The sequence below is a fragment of the Giraffa tippelskirchi genome, chromosome 9 (genome assembly GCF_054371585.1).
Source record: "Giraffa tippelskirchi isolate mGirTip1 chromosome 9, T2T-mGirTip1v1.2.pri, whole genome shotgun sequence".
In the NCBI taxonomy this organism is placed as follows: domain Eukaryota; kingdom Metazoa; phylum Chordata; class Mammalia; order Artiodactyla; family Giraffidae; genus Giraffa; species Giraffa tippelskirchi.
In genome coordinates, this window is record NC_137283.1 from 136,183,152 (window position 1) to 136,195,165 (window position 12,014).

The 12,014-nt window shown below is 45.8% G+C and overlaps 1 protein-coding gene across 2 annotated transcripts; it reads left to right on the forward strand.

Annotated features, from left to right (window-relative positions):
* Positions 1-1,429: 1,429 nt before the first annotated feature.
* On the forward strand, positions 1,430-11,603 carry TCF21 (transcription factor 21). Of its 2 annotated transcripts, XM_081530701.1 has the most exons (3): positions 1,430-2,151; positions 3,907-4,004; positions 7,965-11,603. In XM_081530701.1, the coding sequence occupies exons 1-2, from the start codon at positions 1,702-1,704 to the stop codon at positions 3,994-3,996; spliced, it is 540 nt and encodes a 179-aa protein (XP_081386827.1). In that variant the 5' UTR covers positions 1,430-1,701; the 3' UTR covers positions 3,997-4,004; positions 7,965-11,603. The 2 variants fall into 2 exon arrangements, with proteins under 2 accessions (XP_081386827.1, XP_081386826.1); XM_081530700.1 differs by lacking the exon at positions 7,965-11,603 and having other exon boundaries at positions 3,907-4,455.
* The last annotated feature ends 411 nt before the right edge of the window (positions 11,604-12,014 follow it).

Sequence of the window (12,014 nt, forward strand, 5' to 3'; positions counted from 1 at the left end):
AATAAGAGAGCTCATAAATCTCTACACTGGTGATTAACAAATTTTGGATCCTGGGCAAAGATATTATGGGAGGGGTCTCCCTAATTCATTAATAAAGACTGATTTGCTGACAATCTGTTTAGTTTACAGCATAGGGGGAAAGCAAACAAGACCTTGCTAACAAAACAAAACGTTAGAGGTTAGTGAATTCCCAGCTGAGCCCAGGATTAGAGATACAGTATCTCAGGTTAGGAGAGGGGTACAGATTCCCAGCCAAAAGCTCAGAATCCGCTCTTACATTCTGCTCCAGCCCCTCAACTTCAGTGCCTAATTCCAAGGAAAGAAAACCTGGAGAAGAACTAGTAAGACAGATCCATGCCTTCTGTGTCTCTGGTTTCATTTCATCGATGTCGTTCAATCCCTCGATTTCTGGTCCCCTTGCTTTTCTACTTACTCCTTGAATTTTCTTCTTCTCCAGGAAAGATGGTCGGGGCTGGAGTTAGGGGTGGAAAAAAGAACCTTTCTGAACTGGATAATATTGCTCAATGTTTTGTAATGTCAGCCTTACAAGCAGAACCCCGGTAGCCAAAAGGAAGTGAGGAGAAGGCAGCATTGGGAGGGAAGAAACCAGAAGTCCGGGACCAGGTGATGTCTGAGGCAACTAACATTTTAAGACAATATTAAATGGATCTCTAGAAAGAAATTTAGGGGAAAGTTTTTATTTCATTAAGAAAAGATTATCAACTAACAAAATATACAAATCCATGTTACTCTATCTCATTTCCCCCCACGCCCCCTTAAACGTGTGTGTTGTGTGTGGGTGTGCAATGGTTATGTCTGTTTGTGTACACACGGACAATTCCTTGATATCTTTAAAGTGACCAGGCACAAGTGGATTTTTTGGTACTTTCTCTGTTATCACCCTAAAGATCCTATAAAGCACCTACTGCCTTAATTCACCGCAGTTAAGGTGAGAAGATATCTTGGAAAAGCCACAGTCGTATAGTGTTGGCAGGAGGTGGTGGATCCATGTCTGGATTTTAATTGGTGTTTTCTGTGAGGAAGTGGGGAGCCGGGGGATGAGATCTGTGGGTGGAAGGCCCAGAAAAAGCAGAGATGTGGTCGTTTTCCTAAAGTTCTCAGACAGAGTCAGCCATGACCTCTTAAGAAGGAAAGCCAGGCTTAAGAGATGGGCCCCGGGAAAGGAGCTTGGGTGGGCCCCGCTGCTCCCTGGTTCATCCCAAAGTGGGAGAAGGTGACTGGTATTCGCGTCCTGCGGTGGAGTTGATTTCCATTACAAGTTGGAAATCAGGGGCCGTGCGTGAGAGTTTCCCTCGGGTTGTGAAAGGGGTCTAAGAGCTTTGCTGGGGCCTGGCAGGCCCCTCCCCTGGGCGGCAAGGATCCGCCTCTCTATTCCCCAGATAAATTCCTAGTGTCCACAGAATTCCTCCGCGCTCTCTCACAATCCTCTCCGGCCACGACTCCGGGGGTGGGGAAACAGCGCGTCGGTTTCCTGCCCGTAGAAGCCCTCGCGGCTTCTTCTCCCGATTCTGCGAAGGGGAAAGGGGTGTGAGACCCAACCAGACCCCCACCTCCCGGCTCCCCAACCCGAGGTGGCCGCCTCATACTCCACATTCGGGGGCTCATTGGTTTCGAGGTCTCTCTCTTCTCTTCCCTCTCTCCTCTCTCCCTTCCCTCTCTCTTTCATCCTCTCCCCCAAACATGTCCACCGGCTCCCTGAGCGATGTGGAGGATCTTCAAGAGGTGGAGATGCTGGACTGCGACGGGCTGAAAATGGACTCGAACAAGGAGTTTGTGACTTCCAACGAGAGCACCGAGGAGAGCTCCAACTGCGAGGCCGGGTCTCCCCAGAAGGGCCGCGGCGGCCTGGGCAAGAGGAGGAAGGCGCCCACCAAGAAGAGCCCCTTGAGCGGGGTCAGCCAGGAGGGGAAACAGGTTCAACGCAACGCGGCCAACGCGCGAGAGCGAGCTCGGATGCGGGTGCTGAGCAAGGCCTTCTCCAGGCTCAAGACCACCCTGCCCTGGGTGCCCCCGGACACCAAACTCTCCAAGCTGGACACGCTCAGGCTGGCGTCCAGCTACATCGCCCACTTGAGGCAGATCCTGGCCAACGACAAGTACGAGAACGGTTATATTCACCCGGTCAACCTGGTAAGTTTTCGGGTGTGGTGACGGCGTCTCGCCCCCAGCACCTTGGACACAGCGCGCCCGCAGTGGGTCCCCGGTGTGAGGGTGCGCGCCGGGCTGGGACCCAAGCATCTTGGTCACCGCCAGCCAGTGCCTCTAGGGGACCGTGCAGGCGATCCCCACACGGTCCTCGCTCTCTGCTTTCCAAGCTGCGGAACGCGGTGATTTATGCGAGTGTTTGACGTGGCAGCCCAATTAAGAGTTTGCAAGCACGCTGGGCTGGCAAAGAGGAGGGATCCCCCGCACTCGCACCAGCGCCTTCAGGGCTGGTGCCGGACAGAGGACATGGAGGAGATGCCACGCGCTAAGGAGGCATTTTGGTGATCCTTTTATTCTTCCTTTAGCAAAAGAGTAGAACTTGATCTCCCTCCTCCTCTACTTCTGGCAAATAAAAACATCCTACTCTGTTTCTTTCCCAAAGTTTTCCATATGTAGAACTTTACATATGAACACATCGTGCCCCCCATAACTGTCACCTAAGTCCTCAACAATTTAAATATTCTGCACTTCTCCTGTCGATGGATTAACACTTTTGAATCCCAAAAGTTCTAGCGAATATCAGCATAATCAGTACATTCTCACGACTGTTAGTGTAATAAATAATATTAAAATAGGTCACTTTCCTTCAAGATTTAAAAACATGTTACTTTTTAATCTTAAAAAGTAATGCTCATTGAACCTAATATTTTTCTCAAAGGCATTTTACTGTTTAAGAAATATATTTTAATTCCCTCTTTGCATTTGATTTAATTTTAAGGGTTCCGGACTCTAAAGAAAAACAAAAACTAACTAGCACCTTTGTTTATATATGATAAGAAGGAGACGTTTTCCTCTTAAAAGTCTTCTTATCAGTCAGCACTAGGGAGACAGGTTTGAAGGTTTGAGTGGTCTTCTCTCTGAACTGGTTTCAGGAATGGTGGGGGGAGGTGGATGGGAGGGAATTGCAAAACCATATTTTGCTATAGAAAGTGTTTTTCCTTTCATTAAGAGTCAAATTTTCTTAAGTGAGTGAACAGCTTTTTAAAATCTGGACCTAAAATGAAAGCAGTGCCTTCATTTACAGCTGTTGCTGCCTTCATCCTTGATTAAGAAAATTTAAGTGAGCTTTATTATAAACATCAGGAAGAAGGGAAGAGAAAGCTGTTTGCTCAGCCCTGTAGGAAGACAATCTGAAAATTCGCCTGTATATTCTTTTATTAACATTATTTGTTTTTAAGAGCTGGCGATTAATTTAGAAACGGTGATGAAAAGCCTGCCTTTGTGATGGAAATGAAAATTAGAAGTAGTGAAATCCCTGGGGGTGAAAGCGAGAGGGCTGGGAGCCTGACCAGGGCCTCAGAAGAGCCTGACCAGGGCCAGAAGGGCGCTTCACCTTGAACCCGGTCCCCAGCGGTTCGAGATCCTTCTCGGCTTCTTCCCTGCTCAGTCTCACCGCGGCATCTGCCTCCGGGCTGTGCTTTTTCTCTTGGGTTTTCACTTCGAACCCAGTGTGAACCCCTCTTTGCTCTACCACCTCGAGCTGTGACTTGGCGCCAAGGCCTCTTTCTGCTTTATCCAGCCACGGGGAGCATCAGGTCACAGAGTGAATTGCAGAGATAACGGGTCTCTCCAACTCACCGCCTGCCGCCACCCGCGCCCTTTACTCTGGTCTCTGGCTCCGGCCTCGTCCCACCCCTCCTCCACGGCCACTTACCTCCTCCACCCTCTTCTCTCCTGCAGACGTGGCCCTTTATGGTGGCCGGGAAACCCGAGAGTGACCTGAAAGAAGTGGTGACCGCCAGCCGCTTATGTGGAACCACGGCGTCCTGACCTTGGAGGTGCGAGTCTGGGAAAGGCGCGCTCCCGGGGGGAGTGGGCCCCGGGGAAGGCGACCCTTGCCCTCCCCGCTCTCTGTCTCTGCTTCCCCCTCGCAGCTCTCCTCTCCCTGTCCCACCCCGCGAGAACACTTTACAGCGACGAGGAGATTCGTTTCCAAACCAGAGAAACATCAACTGTACTTACAACGATTCCCATCTATTTAACTTTATTAACTTCTACCGTGAATGACTCTGCGAGCCTTGCTGGTCCAAGTGCAATATGTAATTATAAATATATAAATAGATAATAAGAGCCTATCAATGTGTATCTTTTGTACAATATGTTGTAAAATGTAGATCATAGAATAGCTGACTTTGACAGTCACATTTATAAAGTAATTCACTTAAAGATATATTTTTTTCAACAAGTTTTGCTACTTTCAAAAATAAATCTTTCTTTATATTGCTAAAAGCCCTGCTGTTTGGTGTGATTTTTGGAAAATATATTTGGAATAGAAAGGTGGGAAACCATGGGGGCAGCTCAGTAATAAAAGTGGTCCTTTTGAACCTCAATCCAAACTTATTTGAGAGGGAGAAAATGATTAAGTACGATTTCCACCATGAAGGTGCAAATCATATTTTGCACTGAAACTTCAAAAAGAAACGAGTCTCAAGTTTGCAGATTACTTTTAAGACAAATAGAAATATTGTAACTAAGGGAAGGATTAAAGTTAAGTTACACAATTCAAGAGAAAAGAAAAATCTGATTTTCAGGTATCCCACAGTGTAACTGCTAACACAAGCAGGAAGGTAAAACCCACATTCTATAACCTTCCAGGTGCAGACATGAACCCACTCAACCCAGAACTGCAAACGAGTGAAGCAATAAAGGGAGCGATGAAAAATGTAAATGCCATATCTCTGGATATGTTCTACGACTTTCGAGGGGCTGCAACGTGTATCATATAGTTTTATTAATAATTAATGAGTTACTTCTAACAACGCGCATGCCTGCCTGTCTGTTACGTTAGCCAGTGCCTTCAGCGCCTCTCCACGACTTCCGGCGGGCTGGGTTTTAATTTAAACATCTTCCAGGCTACGGAACAGCTCGTTGGGGAAGATTAAGTTGAGATAAACAGAGAGGCGAGTCCGAGGAGCCTGGGACCCGGTTCCCTCGCTGCCCCAGCGCAGCCCGCGGCGGCCGATGAGCCAGATGCCACCGGGGCTGTTTAATGTTCGGGGTTATGACCGCAGTGTTTACAAGACGTCTTCGGTTATTTATACTGTTATTCCTCGCAGAGGGCCTTGAAACTTCCGCTTCATTTGCTCTTTCTTTTCGATTTTTTTCGCCCTTTTCTCAGCTCGGTTTGGTACCTGGAGTAAGAGCTCCCTTGCTCCTGCACTTGCCTCCAACCAACCACCAAGGCCGCTTAGGGGTGGAGCCCTCAGCCGAGCCAGAGGGGAAGGAGCCGGGGATGCTCTTGACCTGGGGAACCGCTGTGCGGGAGCGACGTTCTCTCCCAAAGAGAGTTACCATGTTAGCATCTCCGTTCTCGGAGCACTGCGAACGCGGGTGGTTCCTCATCCGCGTGTCTGTCACTTGCTCTCTCAGGGTATCAGGCTTCCCTCCTCCTCGTTTCCCCTCTCCCTCTACGTGACCTTCAAGAGATCATTTTAGGCTCTGGCCATATCCACCTTTTCCACATTTGCTTCTACCAGAGGCACAGTCGACTCTTGACCTGCGGATCCAGAGTTCAAGTCAGAGATGAGTCCCAACGTGACTCAGTTGTTTGTGTTCCACTTCAGCAAATTATCCGAGCTCCCACTGACGATTTTACAAAAGGAATATTCAAAATTCTGAGCACTCCAATGTTATGTGGCAGTCTCGAGGGGAAGGGGCTTTGGGGGAGAATGGATACATGTACATGTATGGCTGAGTCCCCTTAGCTGTTCACCTGAAACTATCACAACACTGTTATTAAGCTATACCTCAACACAAAGTTTAAAAAATTAATTAAAAAATACATGATACCAAAAAAAAAAAAAGAAAAAAGAAAATTCTCGACGCAGGCAGCCCCTGGAGAAATGTCCGCTTGCTCATTTTATAACAACCCTAAACCGCAAATGAATTTGTTACAAAGTCCTCCTGCCTCCCACCAGCCTGTGCTTTCAACCGGAGGCCTGAAGCTGTCTGTGCACTGTGACACATGGGTTAAACCCTAGTGTTGCTTCCAGTTTTTCCCTGAAAGGGTGTGGATCTTTGGTTTTCTCCTCTCCGAAAGTGGGGATAAACGTGATTATAATGACAATAATAACGGTACTCATACTTTTCCTCTTTTGCCTCACAGAGCCTCAGTGGTGCTCAAATGAAACTATATTTTTTTTATTTTTTGCAATTGCTTTGTAAAGGAAAAATTCTGGGCAAATACTGGTCGGTTGTACTAAGTGACTAGGGGTGAGCTGCCTATACTAGAGCCGACCTGAAAGTACTGGAGCAGGAAGCTCAAGAGGGTGTGTTTATAATGCACAAGCAAGGTCTTTTTGTTGCAGGAAACAAAACACCTCTTCAGTGCAATGTTGAAGGTTACATTCTCGTTCTCTCTCTCTCTCTCTCTGTCTCTGTCTCTGTCTCTGTCTCTGTCTCTCACATACACACACATCTTTACCCATACTCCTCAATGTTCTCCAATTTCATCCGGAAAAATTCAGAGAGCAAAGATAGGGACGGACTGGGACAAACAAATAGAAGGACTACACTAGTGCCTGGCTACTGAGAAACCCTGAGCACAGGAGTCTCAGCCTTCGAGCCTGGGCACACTTGGGGACCCAAGGGTTGTTTCCTGAAATGAGCAAGAAATACAGTGGAATGACCAGGTTGTGGCTACCACTAGCCCTGGTATGGGGCAGCATGACTGCCCCACCCCCTTCCACACACACATCCACAGTCTAAACATCTCTCCTTCCCAGGGGCCCTTCTCTTCTGCTTGGGTCATCAGCACTCCCACCCACCACGCCCTACTTTCCAGGGTCTGGTGCTCTTCTGAAGCTTGTCACTGCTGGCCTCGGTCTTAAAGGAGGCAAGCTGAAGGGTTTGAGGATAGAAGGATAGGTGTTAACCCTTTTCTGTTTGATAGAATTTGCCTGTGAAGCCATCTGGTTCTGGACTTTTGTTTGTTGGAAGATTTTTAATCACAGTTTCAATTTCAGCACTTGTGATTGGCCTGTTCATATTTTCTATTTCTTCCTGGTTCAGTTTTGAAAGTTTTCTAAGAATGTGTCCATTTCTTCCAGGTTGTCAATTTTATTGGCATATAGTTACTTGTAGTAGTCTCTTACCATCCTTTGTATTTTTGCAGTAACAGCTGTAACTTTTCTTACATTTATAATTTTTTTGATTTGAGTCCTTTCCCTTTTTTTCTGATGAGTCTACCTAAAGATTTGTCCATTTTGTTTATCTTTTCATTGATCTTTACTATTGTTTTCTTCATTTCTATTTCATTTATTTCTGTTCTGGTCTTTGTGATTTATTAGCACAGGGAACTCTACTCAAATAAGAGAGGATATATGTATACATACAGCTGGTTCACTTTGCTGTATAGTAGAAACAAATACAACATTGTAAAGCAACTATACTCCAATAAAAATTAATTTTAAAAAATGAAGGAGGCAAACAGCATCTGAAGGAATGGGGGACCTTCTTTATCACAAGTCAGATAGTTAGGGGTGGGAGGGTGGGGAGTGTCCTGTCTGTGACCTCCTAGTTATAATAACTGTCTTAGAAGGTGCTTTCAGAAAGAACCAGGAGAACAACCACAGCAGGTTGTAGAAGCCTGTAAGGAAAATGAAATGCTTCAAATAAGCGTGTCTGCGAGTTCTCAGCAAGAGACAGATACTGAAAGTGAACTGAAGATGGGGGAAGTCCCTTCTGCTTCTCTCTCTCTCTCTGTCTCTGGTTCTGATTGCTTCTATGGATTCTTACAGGTAACGCCTTGTGCTTCCAGCAGCTTTGCCCACTGTCACAGCAGAGACTTCTCTCTAAACAGATAAGTGGTAAGCAAAACAAGGTCAGTACCTGCCGGTTATGTGTAGTGATCAGTGGGAAACACTGCCCAGAGAGGCTTTTAAGCCAGCGGTTCCTGGACGTGTATGGGAATCACCTGAACAGCTTCTGTAAGCAGATAGCTGGATTCCATCCACCTTAGTTCCAGATTCAAGAGGTCCGAAATGGGCCCCAGAATTCCTACTCCTAACAAGTTCCCAAAAGAGGCTGATGCTGCTGGTACGGAAACCACACTCTGAGAAGCACTGTTGGGGGATCTATCTCATTAGAGAGACAAAGGACGTTAATGCAGAGGGAAAGAAAATATCTGGGAATTATTTTTTCTTAAGAGGCTGCATGTTCTGGGCTCCAGTTTCACTTGCTTTTCTATTCGCTCCACGGTGGCATGCAGTGTATTCTTAAAGCTTAAACGTCGGTTGGGATATCAAACGACTCGTCCTCAGAAAATAACAGATTTGTGCAACCCTGGTGTACGGACGTGTGTGAGCGCTCGCTTTGGCTCTCAAAGAAATTTCAGGCATCAGGCATGGATTAAAGGTCTAGATGGATTAGGGCTCGACTGCTGTTGGCTCCATTGCGACCCCTAAAGGGGAGAGAAATCTGGGCGGCCAGGACTCAGCCCCCCTACAACTTCTCGGTAGCGCAGAGGGTCCCTCGGTCAAAGCCAGGTCAGCAAAGATTCCCCCTTCACTCCAGCGGGAGTAGACAGGTTTGCTCTGCGCTGGTGTCCAGTGCCTCCGGCAGGTGGGAAGTCGCCCTGGGGCTGGGGTGCAGGGGACTCAGGGTGGTGGGGAGCGCAGGGTAAGTGCCCGGTGGAGCTCAAGGACAGGAAAGGGACCGGAGCCAAGACGTGGAGTAGAGAATGCATTCTCCGACGCTTTTCTACCGAGAAGAGAAGAATGGAGGCTCCGAGTTACGAGCCCCAGTCCACACAGCCTCCAGGGTCTGCACGCCTCTCTCCGCGCCGTCTCGGAGACAGCCTGGTGCGCGTGTCAGTGCGAACCTGCCCGGCGCAGAGACACCGCCGGGGGAAGGTTCTAGGGTAATGACCCCCCGCTCAGCCAACGAGGAAAGGCGTGGGCTCCAGCCAGCCGTCAGTCAAACCTCCTTTCTTAGCTTTGCATCCAGTTCTCCCAGTTCTGGCGTCGCCTTGGGAAACTCGCGAGGTGCCAGCGGCATCTTGAGAGCCCGGCTGGCTTCCTTCAAGCATCTAGGTTCCAGGCGCCTTTGATCTTTCGATCTGGCAGACTCAGCTGGTCCACCTCCAGCCCGTTCTTGGCAAGATTCACCACCCTGAAGACTAGGCTAAAGATCCCTTCCCAGGGCAGAGGGAGGAGACAGGGGCGGAAAGGCCCGGGAGAAGAGTTTAGAATGTCCTCGAGTAGGGAGACCAGACTTCTCAAAGCAATGTCATCTCATACTTTGTGTCCAACACCCAGGAAAGGGCATGACAGCTCATTAAATGTTGAACTGTGAGTGAATCATTAAGTCTGAGGCTATGGTAAAGGAAGATACAATAGAGGGTAGTTGGAACAAAGAAATTGAGAGTGGGGTTGTTGCCATGGTTAAATTGAAAGTCAATCTCTTAGTTGAAGTCTGGGTGTACATTTGAGAAAGGAATAAAGCAAGCAGACATGTTTGGACCAGACGGCATCAACTGGGGCTAGGATATTTGAACTCTCCTCACCCCTGACACTCAGATGAAGTCTGTTCTTTCCTCTCTCTGTAGAACATGGCATTACTAGTTTTGAATTTATAGGTCAGAATCATTAGTTTAAAAGGTGGCTCGACGAGTGGTGATAATTTGAGAGACTTTATAAGACTAAAATGTAAGCTATACGACTAAAAAGATCCATATTTTAAAATTAATCTGGGTGATAATAAGTAACTTGTTGCCTTTTATGTAGGCTAGACCAACATCTAATGGAGGTATAGTGGGAAAAGCTTTTGACTGAATCCTTGGGCAAGAAACATGACATTTTAGGACCCTGACCCTTCCATCTGAAAAACTGGTATAATAATGACTGCTTTGCAAATGCTGCCCAAAAGATAAAGATTTATAAAGCAACTCAAGTGTCCATCAACAGATGATTGGATAAAGAAGATGTGGTATGTATATATAGAATGGAATACTACTCAGCCATAAAAAGAATGAAATTTGCAGCAAGAGGGATGGACTTGGAGGGCATTATGCTAAGTGAAATAAATCAGATGGAAAAAGACAAATACTGTATGACTTATCATTTATACGTGGAAACTAAAAAATACAACAAACTAGTGAACATAACAAAAAAGAAATAGACTCAGAGATAAAGAGAACCAACTAGTGATTACCAGTGGGGAGAGGGAGGAGGGAAGAAGCAATATAGGAGTAGGGGGTTAAGAGGTACAAACTATTCGAAAGAAAGTAAGTTACAAAGATATATTGTACAACATGGGGAATAGAGCCAACATTTTATAATAACTATAAATGGAGTAATGTGTGTGCTTAGTTGCTCAGTCATGTCCAACTCTTTGCAACCCTTTGGACTGTAGCCTGCCAGGCTCCTCTGTCCATGGGATTCTCCAGGCAAGAATACTGGAGTGGGTCACCATTTCCCCTTCCAGGGGATCTTCTGGACCCAGGGACTGAACTTGCATCTTCTATGTCTCCTGCATTTGTAGGCAGATTCTTTACCATTGAGCCATTGAGGAAGCCAATTTTAAGTGGAGTATAACCTTTAAAATTGTGAATCACTATATTGTACACCTGAAACTCACATAACGTTTTACATCAGCTATACTTCAATTTAAAAACTTTATTTAAAAAAAAGGTAATGACTGCTTTGGTAAGATAGAGTATGGGGACGATGTCTGGTACATGATGGGCACTAATTAATATTGGTTTTCTTCTTCTGGTCATTAAGTTATAAAAACTGCCCAAAAGAGTGACATGCAGCTTCCCTAAATAGTTATCTAGCCGATAGTAATTATGAGGAATTATTAAATTCTTATGATAATCCAGTTGCTTCAGTTCATTCTGAATATTAAAACAGACCTCACCACCTTATCCATGGTGGATCCTGCTCCTAATTCTTTGCTTTTTCTTTTTGGCCACACCGTGGGGCATGCGGTATCTTAGTTCTTCAGCCAGGGGACAAACCTGTGTCCCCTGCATTGGGAGCACAGAGTCTTAACCACTGAACCACCAGAGAAGTCCCCTGCCCCTAACTCTGTATTTCAGAAGCACTCATAACATTATCAATAACAGGTAATCACTATTTTCTTTCATTTCTCTCTTTCCTTAATTAGTTTCTATTTGTCTTCACTAGCTCCATGAGGGCAGGGACTGTGTCTGACTGGTTCACTTTGGTGTCCCAGCCCTTTGCACAGTGACAGGCACATGGTAAGTGCTTGAAGGGGATTGAATGTAGAAAGTTTAATAATAGTCTTCTTAGAAATACCTCTGTCTTGTAGATAAGTTCATATTGCCTTGCTATAACCAAGGGCTGGTTTAAATATATCATCTAATTTTAATTTTAGAATTGGTAATGAACATTTATTCCAAAAATAAAAATAAATCTATAATGAAGAAAAAAAAATCACCATCAACTCTGTTGAAAGGGAATTAACCTGAAACATTGGTTCTCACAACACATGGATTCTCCTTTTAGCACTAAATTCCAAGAAAGGGTCGATAGTAAATACTGTATCTTTCAAAATAATGCATGTTTCCCTTCAGTATTCCTACTATCTCTGGGGATCAGTCACCTCTAAACTTTTCTGCTTGGGTTTTGAGATTATTCAGTAATGAATCTTAGTAGAGTGTTTTTCTTCTTCTTTTTCACTTTATGTGAATACCACCATCTTCTGTTGCCCTCTAATCTCTTACTTTCAGGCATCTGTCACCCACTCACTAGCTGCTTCAATTATCTTTTTTTTTTTCCTTAACAAGCATTCTTTCTCTCTCCACCAAAGACTAAAAAGCAACC